The 20,318-nt window shown below is 40.6% G+C and overlaps 1 protein-coding gene across 2 annotated transcripts in view; it reads right to left on the minus strand.

Moving 5' to 3' along the window:
• Positions 1-219: 219 nt before the first annotated feature.
• LOC149845779 (aspartate aminotransferase, mitochondrial-like) overlaps positions 220-20,318 on the minus strand; it is a 48,696-nt gene continuing 28,597 nt past the window's right edge. Inside the window, exons 7-10 of one of the 2 annotated variants that reach the window (XR_016430220.1) lie at positions 1,577-1,736; positions 1,306-1,414; positions 1,061-1,155; positions 220-507 (exon numbers count right to left, since the gene is read on the minus strand). Coding sequence is in view for 1 of the 2 variants with exons in the window: in XM_089995998.1 (XP_089852124.1) it covers positions 435-507; positions 1,061-1,155; positions 1,306-1,401; positions 1,577-1,736 (424 nt within the window). In the remaining variant the exon portion in view is untranslated. The remainder of the gene's footprint in view (positions 508-1,060; positions 1,156-1,305; positions 1,415-1,576; positions 1,737-20,318) is intronic. The other variant, XM_089995998.1, reaches the window with a different exon arrangement.

Here is a 20,318-nt window from a genome sequence, read left to right on the forward strand (position 1 = left end):
GTCAAATATCCAGCCCAAAAACCGTGCTATAGAACTTGTTTGAACAGGTTCGTAGTTAACTGAGCCTTAACTCCTCATGAGTAGCACTGCTCATTCAGAAGCCTCATTATACAACAAGACTATATACTGTGTCGTATGCACAGAATTTAATATGCATATGTGATCTAAAAGAATTTTTTATGGCAATATGAAATATACTAAAATGAACTATCTAGTTCATAAATAAAGGATAGCGTCGATGTGATTAAATGGAAGAAATACTGTGATTACCACTATTACCAACACCACCAACAACAACGAAAATACAACTGCAGCCAGGGGAGAATGTTAACAGAAAGAGCTTCAATAAAACCTTTCATATCCATGATAAACCATTTAATTTGCAGCCTGTGGAGTTAATTTCTAGACGGGTCAAGGCAGCTTTCCCCAGTTTATTAACCAGATTTTGTAACTTCATGAATAGCATTTGCCAAGTAAGCCACATTTGCTGTTGTGACTCCAGCCATACTGTAAACCATCAATGCAGGCAAGAATCAATTTCATTGACATCAAATTCAATAGGCTCTGGCTGGGAGCTGGAGATGAAGGGCAATGGGAATTCAGTGAATCCCACTTACCCCAACTGCTATTTGGAAGCCATGATTTGGGAGATGTCAGTAGTGATGAGAATGTAGATGGGAGTGGAGCCCTATTTCAAATACATCCTGACAATAATTTAGTTGACAACTCCATTCTCATCACCGATTCTCTTCTCTACTCCCATCACCCCTTTCATCTCCTCTCGAAGGCTGACTCCAAAACAGAGCCTAAGCAAGCTAAAATAACTTTTTATAGTGTCCAAGTTTATGATTTGTGTGGGTGCACATGCACTTCGGTTTTGTACATGGATGAGTGCATGTGTGCATGCTATAAGCTGCATATTGTCAGATTAAAGATGGAAATCTATTCATGAAAAGCATACTGCTGTGACCATGATGAGTCATCTAAATATAAAATACAAAATTAGGAATTCCTATTTCATGTGTATCTACAGAAATCTATTCATAAAAGGCAAATTTACCTGATACGACCACTACGAGTCATATAAATGTGGAATTCATTAGCTAGGCTGTCAACCTGTTCAGGGGACAAGCCAGTGTAGCAAAACATACCAATCTGCATAAGTCAAACATGCCTAATGAAATTAGCATCTCAATATGGAGAAAGAAAAGAAAAAGGAAATGAAGTTATTTTTGTTAGGGAAAGAGTCACATGAACATGGATTAACAAGGTAACTACAAAAGAGTTTCCAGTCATACGCTTAACCTGATTTGTTAGATGCTCCCAGTTGTGAAGGGATCCAAAGTTCTGAATGCTTTTACGTAATAAATTCCGCATTCGACTGATGCGACTGACCATGACCTTAAATAGGAACCTAGCCAGATAAATATCAGCGAACAAAAAGAAAAAGTTGAAAAGGAAAAAGTTATTTTAAATTCTACTTTGTAGAAGGATCTCATTACATTTTAAGGGACATTCCAGTCATCAAATGAACAAAAAGAAAACCATAGGAAAAGAAAAAAGAAATAACCTTTACCTTTAACTCTTCAAGCCAAAGGCTCTTCAAATCTGGATCAGTCAAGATCGTGTATACAAGAAGTGCACCACGAACAGGTGGGTTACTGTACATAGGCCTGGCTATTTGCTGCAACTGGCTCCTCACATCAACTGCTTGTTCTGCATCCTTGCACAGAACACTTCAATAGCCAGAATGATATAAGCAAACACAGAGAAGTAACATTGAAATTCAATAAATATAAGATTCTTGTATAATTAGATAACTTAGCAAGTAGACACCATCGTTACACTCAAAGGAGAAAAGAACAAGCACTTTCGGTCATAAAATAGCATTTCCAGCCATGCATAACCAATTTTTTTGTATGTTTTTAACAGAAATTTACAGTAGAAAAAGGCATAAGAGGGTCATGGTGATAAAAGAAGACAATAGAAGAAAGCACCAGCCAAGGAGAACAGCTCAAGTTGCAGAAACTCCCATTATGTATTAAATTTCACCAATCCCAATCCAAGAAAAATAGTATGGTGAGACTGACAGACACACGTTCCAAAACATTGTTGCATATAGCTGTGAATGGAGTTTATACATTTCCTTGTTCTCTAAAACGGTGTTTATATGGTGTAAAAAGGCGAGTTGAGGAAAACACTAGGCTGCCCAAGCTCTGGTTGCAACAAAAATGTGTAAGCCTCAGCTTTACTGGAGTTTGAATCAATCTCATGGAACCATGTGCAGGTTCAATTCTCACAAGCTTTACCTGGGACTAACAGTTTTGAGACTGGTAACATAGCAGAAGGGTAGAGGGGAAAGCTTTTGGATCATGGATGTTCTTGAGTACACAAACCTTAACCAATACCTATGCTGCATGGACACTTCACTTGGCATGCGGATCCCTGTTTAGATCAATGTACTCTTTTGTGTGTGTGTGTGTATATATATATATATATATATATATATATATATATTGTTTGCACATATACATGCTTATGTATATATCTTTATATACATACTACATGTATATATTTAAAATATATTATATATATAATTATATACATTATATATATATATACTTATTTATTTATTATAAATATATATATAGGAGACTAAGTCAAACTTGTTTGACTAGGTTTCCAACGGCTAGAATTCTAGCCATTTTGAGGTCTCTCCTTTTGGTTATTTGAGATATTTGAGAGGGATTCTTCCCTCTCTTCCTCAACTCCTTCCTCTCCTTCTCTTCTATAAAATGAGATGTGTGTGCATGTGTAAGGGTGAGAGAGTGATGGGTAGGGACGGCAGTGGACCTGGATGGAGGGGGGCACAAGGTCTCTACTCCTGCCCCATTCCAAAACTTTACCCTCCATCCCCGCACGGGTTTTGATTTTAACCTTTATCCCTAGTTCATTCTTCGTTTCATATCCTCCATCCCTGGTCCAAACGTGGGGATGGGGGGCAGGAACCAGTTTCCTCGGTCCTTCCGCCGCTGTCGCCTTTCGTCGTTAGTGGAAGGAGAGGAGAAAAATGGGAGTTCGCACAGCTCGTTAGAAGGAGAGGAAGAATAGAGGAAAGATTCGAGAAAGGGTTTTATGTTAGGGTTAGGAATATATATATATATGATTTTATAATATGTATAAGGGTATAATAGAAATTTCTTTAACGGAGATCAGGGCGAGGCGAGGCGGGGTGAGGCAAGAATAAGTTCATCCCCCCACGGGTTTTAATTTTAACCTCCATCCTAGGTCTATTCCCCGTTTCATGTCCTCCATCCCTGGTCCAAACGGGGTGAGGCAGGGCGGGACCCCGTTTCCCCCCGGTCCACTGCCATCCCTAGTGATGGGTAGCATTAGGTATTTTATGTTTTGAGAGTTATGTAATGAGGAATTTATGTAATTTTTCCTTTTGTATCTCTAGTGTCCATTATGACTAGAGTTATTCAATGTAATTTTCCTTTTGTATTCTTAATATCTATTATGAATAGAATTATTGATTCACATTTTTATATAACCTTTTAGCTCTCATGTTTTTATCCAAATGTTTTATGTTCTTGGAGACCATTATGGAGTGCATTGGGATCGGTGTCATTTCATGACATGGTATCAAAGCAAGGCATCATGGTCTTGTAAAAGATTCATATTTATGAATGGTATGGATTCAAGAATTTCGTATTCCCATATGTATATCTTTGTCGTCTTATCTTTATATGAATGGTAGGTGATTTTTCTAAATAGGTTATCTTAAAATTAAATGTTTTTCTTTTGAAATTAGAATATGTAGAGATTGTTATCTTTTGATATATGAAACATATGTTTTGAATTATGAATATATAGTGAAAAATTATATTTTGCAATGATATGTGATTTCTTGAAATCCTATGTGTTCATGTTTTGCAAAATATTAAATTTCATGTTTGATGTTTCTTAACGTATGTGTATACATGGACTATCTTGGATGGTTAATATATTGTGATGTCTCTTTAGGTTATTTTTTAATTATAAGACCAAGATATTATGCTCTCATAAAGATCTCTCCATCATCACATGAATGTGTTGTTCTGTGTATGATTGATTGATATGGCTCTAATCTATCATTATATATCTTATTAAGTACGATTATTTTCAAATTAATGACTTGTAGAATTCTTGGTATGTGCCTCAAGTAATTTTTATGAGTATTGAATGACATAATCATGAATCATGGCTTGTCATCATGTATTCAAATGCATATTTTAAAATATTAAATGTGTTTCTCTATTGTGGATTGTATCCTTATCTTAGTGGATTCTTGTGTTTATGATTTTTCTTAAAGCATTTCCTCAATAACTGTTTACATTTTTATGTATATTGTGTGCCCTTAAGTAGCTGATTTGTGTGACTCTTCTCTTACGCTTTGATATTTTTGTATCATGCTTCTTAAAATTTTCATATTTGTAGCATTATGATAAAATTTCTTGTTTGACATATGTGGGTTCATGATTAGAGATGATTATGTATGTTATTTTTATCCTTATGAATTTCTACATGTTTGGTTTCGATTGTCTCGTAGTAGACTTATGATTTAGATCTAACCTCTTAGCATATGTGTTGTTATCTTTTTAAATAGACTTACTGAATTTTTGTATTTAATGAGCAAGTGTACTTCCAGGCTAAGGTATATAAGGAGGTTTATGACAAGTTGGATACCAAAGAAGGCGAGAAGGATATTTATAGGCTTGCAAAGATGACAGATAGGAAATCGAAGGATTTGGGTATGGTTAGATGTATCAAAGATGAAACGCAAAGGGTTTTAGTCAAAGATGAGGAGATTAAGGAGAGATGGAAAGATTATTTTGATAAGCTATTTAATGATAGTCATGCTCAAGATCTTGGAGACTTCTCCATTCCTTTTCATGAGATAAATCGTGACTTCATGCGCAAGATTCAAAAGAAAGAAATTGCAGAGGCTTTGAAGAAAATGAAATCAAGAAGGGCAGTTGGCCCAGATGGTATACCTATCGAGGCTTGGAAATGCTTGGGAGAGAAAGGTTTAAAATGGTTGACAAATCTTTTTTGTAACGACCCCAACTCCTACCTTTGAAAAATGCGGAATTTTTTTTTTTTTTTTAGAGTCGCGGAAAACTTCCCAGAGACCTGGGGTCCCTACAGTTCCAATTTCAGTTGGATAACCACACACCACAAAACAACTTACATTTATCAATCATAACCAATCCACTGAATTCTTTTATTAATGAATCAATAAGAGTAATATGTTTCATGTCAAAAATGAAATATCAAACTACAGGAAATCAGAAGAACTAAAAGAAAATAACAGTAGAGTCACTCTGTCCGTAAGTGAAGTCGTCTGAAACAAATGTGACCCTCGTATCTCTCAGAAGCTAGTCGACTTCACTGATCACCTGTGCCTGGGAAAAACCAATAAAATAAGAGGGTCAGAAATCCGAAGAATTCTGCGTACAAGTTTCCCTAATGAATCAAATAAGAAAAAGAGCATAAATAAGATCCATGTAATAATTTGAGGAAATACAATTATACTCAATTCTTAAGTCAATTAACCATTCATGCATAATTAAACAGTTAACAGGAGGGAACACGAAATATGCAACATTGATCATAACTTAATCAATAAGGCAATTAAATGTAAAATAGATCAACATCATACAATGATCAACATAAACAACTAAGTGAACAGGTAAATATGCATGAACTAATGTATAGCAGGAATATGCATGATTTGTGTGCAATGCATGAACCATTTATTATCTTCCATTTAAGTTTTCCTCTTTCCATATGCATGTCCTATTAAATGCACACATCCTTAAGTTCCTCTTTTTAATTACAGTGGCCCGCGGATACACCAAACGGGTACAATCCCCGAGGTTAAGTAGGGTTCACGGGGTAGCTTCACACAATTTGTATTTTGTTACCGGGTTCCAAACTTAGCCCTCGACCGATATCAGGAAACAGCACCATCCATCGGAACCTTGGAAAACAGCATCCAAAGTCGGGGACACCAGGGAAAACAGCATCCACTGGCGCCACTTTCTTGGTATACCAAAACAAACTCACAGCTGTGACTAACACACCACTCCCGGGTAAAGTGGCGGACTCTCCCTAAAACCGTGGCCAGGAGAAGAACCTCAATATCAGGTTCAGGGGCAACAAAATGCACACGGAGTTTTTGTATCCTCACGGTTTCCCCTAAACCGCAATATCCAAGACTCCCATGCTAGAGCAGGGACATCAAGGAGAAAGTGAATTACACTGTTCTTTACTTTCTTTTATCTAGTTATTAATTCATTTCATTTACATTTGCAAATTTTACATGCAGAATTAATAACATACGCTTGCACATCAGCATGCTAAGCTTTTCACGGGACCACAGCCCGTGACAACATAGAACAGTGCGGTAAAACAACAATATCACATTTGATTTGTTGCAATGCATCACAAACAATTAAAACGGAGAACAACTAGTTCTCGAGGCTCACCCAGCCCCTGATGATCCAATTTATCATCGATGCACCACATGCAAAAACCATGAATAGCATACCACAAAGCATCACTTTTGAATGTTTCACAATGTACATTTATGCATGCCAATTAAAAATGCGCACTAAACAATGATAAGCATATGCATGCATATGAATTCGCAGTCTCATATTTATTGCATGTGTCCCTCGGATTTGCATATTCATGTCAACGGCATGATTTCATTGAGTATTTGTATGCATGCTTTCCCTGCAATACACACGTACAACGGCTATGTGCACACTCATACAACCACTCGCATGTAGACATACTTCAATTCCATGTAGACTCATGCATGAGAAAACAGCCAAGTGTTACCATTAGTAACGCAGCATAAGCTATCCTACGTATCTTGATCACTATGTAAATGGGCATGAACAAAATACATAAACATAAATCAAGATAGATTTGGTGTCCTAAGATTTCTTTTTATTATGATAAAAACGCACAACCCTTGCACCAAAACTTTCTCCAAGAATTTTGAAGGTTGACAATTAATATGAATATTAGGCATATGGTCTAAGTAGCACTGGTGAACACTGGGCGGCCTGGACCAAGACCATGTTGGCTTACCAAACAGAAGCTTCTAGCACTGGTTACTGGACCAAAAAGAGTTATGTAGAAAAGTCACCCAAAACACGAGTCAACAATTCACCAATCATACACCACAATCTTAGTAAACCATGTACAATCTTTCTAGGACACTGAACTTGGAAACATATTTTTGCAAAGGTAGTCACATTCATATATATATATTGTTCACGAGATAAAGTATAACCAGAACATTTACATATGTTGAACATAAAGTAGCATATAACAAGAAACCATTATACACATGTTGGTCATGAGATAAAATATAACCAGGGTAACACTATAAAATCGGTATAACTGTTGTGTGTGTGTGTACAATAATGGGGTAATGATAGATGCAGCCCCCCTACATAACCAACCGAGCATGTATGTATATGTTGCAGTCAGACAATCTGGACATATGTTAAGTCTGGTCCCCCAATTAAAATTTGTTTGGCCTTCATATAAAGAATGACTATTATGCACTTTACAATTAAATAGGGGTATTTCTACTTACAAGAAAATAACATAACATGATGTATATTAACTGGATGGGTGGAATGTAATGTACAGGTTACATGGTCTAATTTAGCATCCCAAAAACAGACTGGTTTAGACTTCCAGACCCAACAAGCATATCAGAGTATTTGATAAGAATGAGCATTAGCATACCAAAAAGGTTTTCAGTTTGCAGGCATAATAATCATAACTTCTAAGTTATTTTTATTCATCTCTTCACTGACAGCAGCTAAAACAAAACACAGAAATGCAGCCTACTCAAAACAACAGAATATGCAAGACCATAAAAAAAAGATCAAGTAATCGATATTATTAATAAAAGACCAGATAACTTGGATCATTACAATATATATATATATATATATATATATATATATATATATGCAGGATAATAAAAATAACACACCCCTTTTTAGTATAGACAAAGCAGAATTTCTAATCCCCATTTCATATCTAAATGAACTTGTCTATTGAAAAATGAATGAATGTAGCCAAAACCATAAAAGATCTGGACAACTTTTGATTTCAGCAAGCACATGTCTAATTATATACTACACAAGGTCATATACATTCCAATAGAATAGACAAACTCTTAAAAGAATTGGGATTCCTAAAATCAGTACCTACGAAAAAAACCTTTTATGATATTCAGCATACACACAGAACTAAGGTTTTGCAATGATTTAGTCCACTCATAGGGAGTGTATTGCAAACCCTTACACATCCTTGGAACAAATACCCCACAAAATCACGATAGACCCCACTTATGCTAAACAATACCAAACCAGCCACACAATCTCAACATGTGCAACTTGAATCCTCAAAAAAAAACTGAAAATCAGATTACTAGACTATCGGTCGTGGAGAAAACTTCTGCTAGACAAACCTATCAGCCACAAAACTAATTTTGATAGCATCCTCAACCCACCCAATAAGGTACCAGTATAACCCATAGCCTCCAATTTCACAAAACTGACGATTTGGGGTTCCGACGACTCAAACCCCCAAATCTGCCCCTCTAACGATTTTCCTAAAATATTCCATGGAAAACAAAATTTGCACCCTCTTTCCCACTCGAAATCAAGAGGAAAAACCCGTACCTTTACAATCCGATGTTTTGGGGGTTGCGGCTGACGTGAGGAGACGAGCTATTCCACCGGCCTCAACTGCTCCGGTGTCGTGATGGTCGCACGCAAGGGAAGAGACAACAAAAGGGGCTGCCGTGGCCTGCGGTGGCTGCAGCCTTCCGGCGATCTTCCACCTCCCCAATGCTCGCCCACACGAGAGAGAGAGAGAGAGAGAAGAGGGTGAGACCCCCCTCTTCCACTTCCCATTTATCGCCGAACCCCCCCCCCCCCCCTCTTTTCTTGCCGAGATGGGTGGGGGTTTCGGTTACGCCTGCGTAACCCCCCCCCCTCTTTCCCCTTTTCTGCTCTGCTACAACCTTATCGGGCAACCCTATCGGGTTGCCCCTTTCTTTAAAAGGGTTACACAGGGGGTGCGGCTCGGGTCCGGACCCGAGGCCCGTAACCCGACCCCCAACCATATGGATCCATCAGTTGGATCCGAATGGATCCAACTGTGGATCCTCGGATAAATAAAAAAAAATAAAAATTTAAATTTTATTTATATATTATATTATTAGTTTTATTATGAATATGGATATAAAGGCCATTATATGGATCTTAGATCCATATGTTGGATCCATTTGGATCCAAACACGGATCCAACCTTAAATACTCGGTTTTTCTTTTCTTTTATACTATTAATTAATTATTTAACTATTATAAGTATAGTTTTAATACCCCATTGTGGGTTATTTACACGTTCTATTATGGATCCGGTAACGGATCCGAGACCCAAATTTAGAAAAATACTCGTTGTTTTCAAATAAATTTAAATAAATAAATTACAAAATTTGAGGTTATTACATTTTTAACTTGATTTGGCGAACAAATAAGATGCCTAATGAGTGGAGGGAAGAGTACTTTGGTGCCTTTATATAAGAATAAGGGTGATATACAAGATTGCACAAACTATCGTGGTATAAAACTCATGAGTCATACTATGAAACTTTGGGAGAGGGTGATTGAGTCTAGGTTGAGGAAGGTTGTCATGATATCGGAGAATCAATTTAGTTTTATGCCTGGAAGATCAACTATGGAAGCTATACATCTTCTTAGACAACTTATTGAAAGATATAGAGAGAGGAACAAAGATTTGCATATGGTTTTTATTTATTTAGAGAAGGCATATGATAGAGTACCTAGGGACGTTCTCTGGTGGACAATGATGAAGAAAGGTGTTTCTCAAGTACATTAGTATAATTAAAGATATGTATGAAGGAGTAGTAACCAATGTCCGCACTTGTGGAGGGGTGACAACCAATTTTCCGATAACGGTTGGGTTACATCAAGGATCTGCTTTAAGCCCTTTCCTATTTGCGATAGTGATGGATGAGCTTACGAGATCAATTCAAGAAAATGTACCGTGGTGTATGTTGTTTGCTGATGATATTGTTTTGATTGATGAGTCTAGAGCTGGGGTTAATGCTAAGTTAGAATTATGGAGACAGACATTGGAAGCTAGAGGTTTTAAGTTGAGTAAGAGTAAGACTGAATATATGGAGTGTCAGTTTAGTAAGCAACGAAGTAGTGATGGGAGTGTAGTGAAGCTTGGTGAGCAAGAAATACTGGTGAATGATTATTTCAAATATTTGGGATCCATCATTCAAAAGTATGGAGAAATTGATGGAGATGTAAATCATAGGATAAAGGTTGGGTGGATGAAATGGAAAAGTGCAACTGGAGTGCTATGCGATCGTAGAATGCCATTGCGGTTGAAGGAAAAGTTTTATAGGACAACTATTAGACCCGCTTTACTATATGGTACGGAATGTTGGGCTGCCAAGAGACATCATATTCAAAAAATGAGTGTAGCTGAGATGCGGATGCTTAGATGGATGTGTGGAAATACAATAAAAGATAAGATTCGGAACGAGGAGATACGTAAGAAGGTAGGTGTTGCACCCATTGAAAATAAGATGCGAGAGAATCGTTTACGGTGGTTTGGACATATTCGGCGAAGGCCTAATGATGCTCCAGTTAGAAGGTTGGAGAAATGGAAAAATATATTAGTTAAAAGAGGTCGGGGTAGGCCTAGGAAGACTTGGATGGAGATGATAGGAAAGGATATGAATGCTTTGAACCTCACCGAGGACATGGCATTGGATAGAAATGATTGGAGGAAAAGGATTCATGTGGAAGACCCAAAATGATTTTCTCTTTTGGTTCATATCGCTGACCCCAGTTGTTTTGGGATGAAGGTGTAGTTGTTGTTGTTGTTGTTGTAATGAGCAAGTGTACTTGTTTTGAAAGATTTTCAATCCTCATAATCCCATCACCTCTACGTAGAGGGCCTATATTAGGCATGACTTGTTATTTGCTTATTCAAGATTGTGAAAAATTGTTATAAGAAATCATGTATTGCATATAATTGCATTAATTGACATATTGTTGTGCATATGATTGCACAAATTTTTATGAGATTTTTACTTAACTTTATTGGTGTAAGAACCCGTGAAAAAAAAATCGTGTGCCATGTCAGACATGTCGCGTGTCCGACTCGTGTCGGGCACGTCGCGTGTCCGACGCGTATCCAGCGCACCAGACTTGGTGTGCTGGACACGATCTGGATCCGGGCGGATCCGAGTGAGGTCGGATCGGGTTCAACCCGGACCCGATCTCCAGAACCTTCACCTAAGCCTTTAAAAGGCTCAGGTGAGGCTGTGCGAAGAGCAAAAAGCCCCTCGCCTCTCTCTCTCCTCACCTCCAGCTCCCTCTCCTTCTCGTCGTCCGCCTCCTTCCAACGTCATCCGGCTACGTCCAACGTCGTCCGCCTCCCTCCGGCGCCGTCTGGCGCCAACGTCCCCGACCTTCGGCGACTTCCAGGTAAGGGTCTCCCTCTCCCTCGTCTTCCAGTCTTCCGGCAGAGGGGAACAAACCCCCCTTCGCCTGCGGTTCGAGCTTGGGAGGCGTTCTTATGCAGAATGGAAAGGTAATCGCGTATGCCTCTCGCCAGCTTAAGCTTCATGAGAAGAACTATTTGGCGCATGATCTAGAGTTGGCCGCCGTCGTTTTTGCTCTAAAAATATGGCGTCATTACCTATATGGAGAACAGTTCGAAGCGTTCACGGACCACAAGAGCCTTAAGTACCTAGTTGAATATGCGGCAGCGCCGCTGGCTTGAATTTTTAAAAGACTATGATTTTTCCCTTTCTTACCACCCGGGCAAGGCGAACGTGGTTGCTGACGCCCTCAGTCGCAAGTCATCAGGGGTTCTCGCCAGTATGTTATCAGCAGGTTGTAAGTTGCTAGAGGACCTTGCTTCCTGGAATCCGTTTTTCTTAACACCCGGTCCAATGAGATTATCGAATTTGGTGATTCGACCCGACCTGTTCCCCAGGATCGCTGTCAGCCAAAGGGGCGACTCTCGCTTTGAAGAGTTGAGATCGCGAGCCTTGTGTGATGGTTCTGCTTTCCGCATGGGTTCTAGAGACAGTGTCTGGCTTGGGCAGCGCCTTTGGGTCCCAAATGACCCTGCCCTGAGGAGTGAAATTTTAACTAAAGCCCACAAATCGAGATATACCATCCACCCGAGGAGCACAAAGATGTTGAAAGCCCTGTAGCGGAATTATTGGTGGCACGGTATGAAAAAGGATGTGGCCGAGTTCGTCTCCAGATGCCTCACCTGTCAGCAAGTAAAGATCGAGCACCAACGGCCAGGAGGAGTGTTGCAGCCCTTGGATATCCCACAATGGAAGTGGGAGGGTATCGCCATGAACTTTATAGTTGGCCTTCCTAGGACTCGGTACAGGCACGACGCAATTTGGGTGGTCGTCGATAGACTCACCAAATCAGTGCATTTTCTACCCATTCGCCTCGGGCAGTCTCTTGACGGCCTGGCTGGTCATTACATCCGCGAGATCGTTAGACTCCATGGCATACCGATTTCTATTGTTTTTTATCATGATCCGAGGTTCACGTCAAGATTCTGGGGGCAGCTCCAGCAGGCTCTAGGCACCAAGTTGAGCTTCAGCTTAGCTTTCCACCCTCAGACTGATGGGCAGTCTGAGCGGACTATTCAGACCCTAGAGGATATGTTGCGGGCCTGCATGTTAGAGTGGAAAGGTGAATGGGATTCTCATCTCAGTTTAGCAGAATTCACGTATAATAATAGTTTTCACGCTAGTATCGGTATGGCCCCCTATGAAGCCTTATATGGAAGGTCGTGCTGATCGCCAGTGTATTGGGATGAGGTAGGAGAGAGAAGGCAGGAGGACCCTCTTGTGCTTCAGCAATATTCAGAATAGGTGTGAATGATTCGGGATCGTCTCCGTTCAACTCAGAATCGGCAAAAAAGTTACGTTGATCGCCGTTGCCGAGAGCTCGTTTTTCTAGTAGGAGACATGGTGTTCGTCAAGGTTTCTCCGACCAAGGGGGTTTTTCGTTTTGGGAAGAAAGGGAAGTTGAGTCCCCGGTTCGTTGGCCCTTTTGAGATTTTGGATCGCATTGACGAAACTGCTTATCGCATAGCGTTGCTTCCCCAATACGCACAGATTCATAACGTCTTCCATGTATCTATATTGAGGAAGTACGTTCACGATCCTTCCCACATCATTAAGTTCGACGACATTCAGGTTGGCAAGAACATGACTTTCGAGGAAAGACCAGTAGAAATCATCGACCGTAGTAACTGAGTGTTGAGATCGAGGACGAAACATTTTGTGAAAATTCGATGACAGCATCATGGAATCGACGAATGTACTTGGGAACCCAAAGTGGATATCAGGGAAAAATACCCAGAATTGTACATTGAAAAATAATATTAATGAAAATTTCGCAGACGAAATTTGTTTAAGGGGGTTAGGATGTAAGAACCGTGAAAAAAAAATCGTGTTGTGACGGACACGTCGCGTGTTCGACTCATGTCGGGCACGTCGCGTGTCCGACGGGTATCCAGCACACCAGACTCAGTGTGTTGGACACGATTCAGATCTGGGCAGATTCGAGTGAGGTCGGATCGGGTTCGACCCGGTCTCCAGAACCTTCACCTGAGCCTTTAAAAGGCTCAGGTGAGGCTGTGCAAGGAGCAAAAAGCCCCTCGCCTCTCTCTCTCTCTCTCTCTCTCTCTCTCTCTCTCACCTCCAGCTCCTTCTCGTCGTCCGCCTCCGTCCATCGCCGACGTCCCCGACCTTCAGTGACTTCCAAGGGTCTCCCTCTCCCTCGTCTTCCGGCAGAGGGGAAGGAACCCCCCTCTGCCTGCGGTTCCGACAGGGGGCGTGCCCCCTGCCTTGGGGTTTTCCGGCAAGGAAAGGGGGTAGCCCCCCCCCTTTTCCCTCGGTTTGGCGACAGGGGGACAGTGTCCCCTTGCCCTGTGTGTTTTCTGGCAGAGGGAAGGGCCCCCTACCCCTTTTTCTTTCTCCGGCAGGGGGGGACGGAGCCCCCCTGCCCTTCGTGGTTTTCCGGCAAGGGGTCGAATGGCCCCCTACCCTGTTGTTTTGTCGACAGGGGGCGGGGCCCCCTGCCTCATTTTGTTTTCCGACAGGGGGGTGGCCCCCCTGCCTTGTTGTGTTTTCCAGCAGGAGGTAGCCCCCCTGCCTTGTTGTGTTGCCGGCAGGGGGGTGGCCCCTTGCCTCACTTGTTTTCTGGCAGGGGGTGGCCACCCTGCCTTGTGTTTCGCCAGCAGGGGGTGGCCCCCCTGCCTTACTGTTTCTTTGGCAGGGGGTGGCCTCCTGCCTTGTTGTTTCTCCGGCAAGTTTCTTATTGATCTTTCCTTTCGTTTCCGTTCTTAATATGGATTTTTCTTCTTCCCATACTGGTTTTTCTTCAAATTTCCTCAGTCAGCTTGTGTTTGAAAAATTAAACCATTCTAATTTTCTGACTTGGAAAAGACAAATTGTTCCTTTTATAAGGAGTCAGGATCTGTCTGGGCATTTGGATGGATCAATTCCTACCCCACCACAATTTATTTCACAAGAAACAAAGGATGACAAAGGGAATGCATCAATTCAGTTAACACGAAATCCAGAGTTCACGGCTTGGACGAAGCGGGATCAGGCCTTAGTGGCCTACATTACTTCGACCTTGTCACAAGAGGTCTTGATATTGATTCCTGATGATTGCACTGCCGCAGAGTTATGAAATAAGCTTGTTCAAACATATTCCCAAATATCTGGGGCTAGAGTCTTGTTCTTGAAGCGGGAATTCCAAACTCTTCAAAAGGGCACCATGTCCATTATGGAGTACTTGAACAAAATGAAGAAAATAACGGATCAGCTTGCTATTGTTGGAAGTATAGTATCAAACAAGGAGATAGTACAACAAACTTTAAATGGCCTCGGGGAAGAATATCATGTTCTTACCACATTGTTGTTGTGCCTGCCAGAATTACCATGTTTTGAAGACTTTAGAGCTAAGCTTTTACAATATGAGATGAGTTTGAACAGATTGACTACCAAGAAAGAACAGTCCAATACACAAAATGTTTTGGTTACAGATATATATATCAAGGTGATGCTCGTGGTGGGAATAATTTTCGAGGTGGAAGAGGTCATGGTCGGACAAGCAGGTCGTGGGCTTCTTCCTACTCCAAATATGTCAGAAAACTCTAAGTGGGAAATCAAAATATTCCTACATGCTTTCTCTGCAACAAAAAGGGACATATCAAAGCAAATTGTTGGTTCAACCCTCAAAACAAAGGCAGAAATAACAGAGCAGAGGGAAAAAGGGAAACTGAGGGATCGAAGCTTTATGGAGATGTATAACAACTCTTACTTGCAGCCTTTTCACAGATGAATATCAAGCAAAATGATCAGGGAGAGTGGTATATAGACTTTGGAGCAGCCACCCACGTGACAGGTAATTCGGGTAATTCGGAATAATAAGAAGGAGGAAGAGAAGCGAAGGCAATTGAAGAAGGAGGAGGAAGAGAAGCAAAGACAGTTGAAAAGGGAGGAGGAAGAGAAGCAAAGACAATTGAAGAAGAAGGAAGAGAAAAGGCAAAGGAAGCAGATTCAGGATAAGGAAGAGAAGGCAAAAGAAAGAAGATGAGGAAGAGAAGAAAAGACAAAAGAAGGAGAAGGCTGATGAGGAAGAAAAGGAAAGGCAAAGGAGAAGGAGGACGAAGAAGAGAAGGAAAGACAAAGGAAGGAGAAGGAGGACAAGGAAGAGAAGGAAAGAGAAAGGAAGAAGCAGGACGAGGAAAAGAAGGAAAAAGAAAAAAGTAGGAGGAAGAGAAGGAAAGGGAAAGAAAAAAGCAGACGATGGACGGAAGGAAGAAAGAAGTACAAAAGCAGAGGAAGGAAGGGGATTAAGAGGAGAAAAGTGTGACCAAGGTACGTTAATCACTACTATATGTCGCGATGCACTGTTATAGGTATTATTATGTATAGCGATTACTATGAATAGCGATTACTATGTACAGCGATTATGACGTATAGCGATTTCTCTTTAAAGCGACTATTGCGATAGCGATTACTCTGTATAGCGATTACTGCGATAGCAATTACTATATATAGCGATTAATGTGATAGTGATTACTTTGTATAGCGATTAACTGTGATTTGATATTTTGTGTTACAGGCAGGTCAGAAGAGAAGCAGAGCAACAGGTGAAAAGCTGAAAGGGCGGTGTATGTGGCTTGTAGTTCTGTCGTGGTTCAGAAAGCTGAGTGAATATCAGAAGAACCGATTACGAAAAATGCACTTCGGCGGCCTTCTGGACCAACATTATTTTGAAAATTGCTAGAACACCATGACCCACCTGGTCAATAAGTGGAACCATAAGATGAACATGTTCCAGTTTGGGGGTTTTGAGATGACCATGACCCTAGAAGATGTGGCACGGATTACGGGTCTTAAGTGTCATGGCAGTGCTGTCCTAACACGAGATTCAAGCTATAACCCAAGACAATTGCACGGCCCTTCTAGGAATATCGATGGAGGAATGGCGTGAGCGTATTTTTGGTAGAGGCAATTCCTCATCGATGAAAGTTCATTTTTTCCATAATAAACGGGAAGGCTGGTCCACTGCATGTGTATCTGAAGCAGCTGACCAAGAGTTGCACGGCTTCCTTTTTTTTTTTGACTTACTTTATTTTCGGATTGTTCTGGATCGAGAATAAGTTACTTGTGGTTGCAGTTCCTTAAAGACTTAGATGAAGTCGACAACTGGGCATGAGGTGCTACTATGCTCGCACACTTGTACAGTCAGCTTTACCGTGCGAGTAGGGGTACAAAAACCGTCGAGGGATTTTGGCCATTTGTTCAGGTATTTGTTTATTACATATTTAGTGCTTGTGGACTAAGCTCGTTAAAGGTTGTAGTCTTACTAATATATTATTTTTGTAGGTCAGGACTTGGGAGCATATTGTCTGTCAGAAATATCAGAAATATCAGCCTACAGGTGTTAGGGATGAGGTAAAGAAAGAGAAGAGAGAGAAGAGTAGTCGGCGGCAATAGGGTTTTCCCTTTTACTTAATATTTATAAGTGGTACAATACAGGGCATAACTTTACACAGGTAATAAGAACTAATTACAAACATGCCACCGCTGTATCTCGAAGTGGATCGGGTCGGATCCATGATCCAAACTAACAGCCTCCCTCAAGTTGAGTATGGTCTTTGATCATGCTCAACTTGTCTTTGAGTGCCCAAAACTGATGAGTGGATAATCCCTTGGTAAAAATGTCAGCAACTTGCATATCTGACCTAACATATGCAGGTTCAATTTCTTTTTCTTCCACCTTTTGTCTAACAAAGTGTTGATCGATTTCGATATGCTTCGTGCGACAATGAAGAATGGGATTGAAGGCAATATTAATAGCACTCTGATTATCACAAAGAAGCATAGAGGACGAGATTGGTTCTTGTAATTCTTGCAGTAGATGTCTCACCCACGTAACATCGGTTGTTCCTGCTGCCATTGCACGATACTCGGCTTCAGTACTAGATCGCGCCACTGCCTTTTGCTTCTTGCTACTCCATGTTACAACATTATTACCGATAAGGATGCAATACCCTGAAACTGATCTGCGCTCATCAGGATCACCAGTCTGCATCTGTGTAGGTGAATAGTCGATGTCCTGACGTATAAGTTGTGTCTTTGTTATACATCAAACCATCTCCAATCGTACCCTTTAAGTACCGAAGGATTCTTTTTACCGCTTCCATATGTGCATCTGTAGGAGCATGCATAAACTGAGAGGCCTGATTGACAGAGTATGCTATGTCAGGCCTAGTGAATGTTAAGTATTGTAACATCCCTACAACTCGACGATACAAAGTTGGATCATGATAAGTAGTGCCTTCTTTAGCACTTAACTTATGATTTAGAAGACAAGGTGTGCTAATTGGTTTACAATTCTCCATCCCTGTAGCGAGTAGAATATCAATAGTGTACTTATGTTGGCTCAATGTAATAGTCTCATGTCGACTATCAACTTCCACACCCAAAAAATATCTCAAGGAACCCAAGTCTTTCATCTTGAATTTAGCCATCAGCATAGACTTAACCCAAGATATGTGATCATCATCACTCCCGGTAATAATGATATCATCAACATATATAAGCACCCAAACAATGGCTGAACCACTTTTGAAGATGAACAATGAATGGTCTAGAGCACTTTTATTGAACCCATGACGCTGGATCTCTGTGGAAAAACTTTCAAACCAAGATCGAGAAGCTTGTTTTAATCCATAAAGAGAACGTCGAAGTTTACATACCCAATTTGATGAATCATGCATGCTATATCCAGGTGGCTGCTTCATGTAAACTTCTTCCTTTAGTTCACCATGCAGAAAAGCATTTTTAACATCAAGTTGACTGAGTGACCATCCATGTTGTAATGCCAACGCAATGACAATCTAACTGTGCCCAGTTTTACTACTGGGCTGAACGTTTCATCGTAGTCCTGCCCATATTGCTGTGTGAAGCCTCGTGCAACCAGACGAGCCTTATAGCGCTCAACACTGCCATCCGGTTTGTGCTTGATCTTGTACACCCATTTGGATTCTACAACATTCTTGTTATCTGGCCTTGGCACAATTTCCCATGTGTTGCATTCATGCAATGCTTCCATTTCCTCATTCATCGCCTCTACCCAGGCACGAGAATTTACAGCATCATGAAAGGAGGAAGGTTCTGTTTCTTGGACACTCTGGTTAGAAATGTTTGAAAATCCAAAGAGAAATTGTTATAACTTACCCAACGATCTATAGGATGTCTAACCCGAGTGGAATGTCGTAGAGGAGTCTCAGCATTGACTGGGTGAGTTCTACGAGAATAAACAAGACCAGAAAAACGTGAGGATGTTGTTGTAGGAGGAATGTCTTCCATATGTGGTTCCACATCAAAAGTATAGGGTTCATTGTCTGTCAATAAAGATGAATCCTCATGAGGCAACGAGTCATATAAAAGTGAGTCACTGAGCCAAGGATCATAATTGTCCTGTGTATCTGTGGAAGATGAACATAGAGTGTCAAAATTTTCATCATCAAAAACAACATTTCTGGATACCCGAATTTTGCCTGTATGAGGATCATAACACCTGTATCCCTTATAGTCATCTGCATACCCAAGAAACTTGCACTGTACAACTCTGTCTTGAAACTTATTCCTCAATGAATGATCAATATGAACATAACATACACAACCAAAAGGATGTAGTTCTTCATATGATAGATGACAATTATAAAGAACAAAATACGGAGAATTATCTTCAAGGATGGTCATGGGCAACCTGTTGATAACGTAAACAGCTGTGTGGAAAGCCTCGGTCCAAAGGGAAAAAGGAATGCCCACAGTATGCATCATGCTCAAGGCTGTTTCAACAATATGCCTGTGCTTTCTCTCAGCAACTCCATTTTGTTGAGGGGTATGAGGGCAAGAAATGTTACGTGTAATGCCATGCTCCTTCAAATATTCACTAAAATCATGCGATATGTATTCTCCCCCCATCACACTGGAAATATACAACATTGGTATTGAATTGGTTTTGGACTAGTGCATGAAACTGTTTGAACAACTTGAAAACTTCATGTTTGTTTTTCATGAAGTAAATCCAACTAAAACGAGTGTAAGAATCAAGAAAGAGTACATAGTATCGAGATCCAGAAAGAGAGGCAGTGGGTGCAGGACCCCAAACATCTGAGCATATAATCTCAAAAGGCTTTGTTGCTCTTTTATTGATACTATGAAAAGGAAGTACATGACTTTTGCATAAATGACAACTTGGACATTTTGACACTAAACTGACTGCGGGTATTAGACCTGTAGCAGACAACTTGTCAAGAAAAACTTGACTACAATGACCCAAACGAAGATGCCATAAGTTTGGCTTATTAAGTTTCAAGACTCTAGATGAAGAACTATGATTTGTGGATCGACTCAAAAATGTTGGAAAGGAAGGAGCTGAAGAAGCCACGGCTACGGAAGACGACGTCTTCAAAGGCACATGAGATTCTTCAAAGACGTACATGTTCCCGTGCCGTTCACCTTTAGCGAGCGTCTTCTTGGTGTGAAGATCCTTAAGATAAACAGAAGGAGTAAATTCAACGGAAGAATTTGTTTCATCAACTAATTTAGACACAGATAG

This window comes from Nuphar pumila, chromosome 2 (genome assembly GCF_984573655.1).
Source record: "Nuphar pumila chromosome 2, dmNupPumi1.hap1.1, whole genome shotgun sequence".
NCBI lineage: Eukaryota > Viridiplantae > Streptophyta > Magnoliopsida > Nymphaeales > Nymphaeaceae > Nuphar > Nuphar pumila.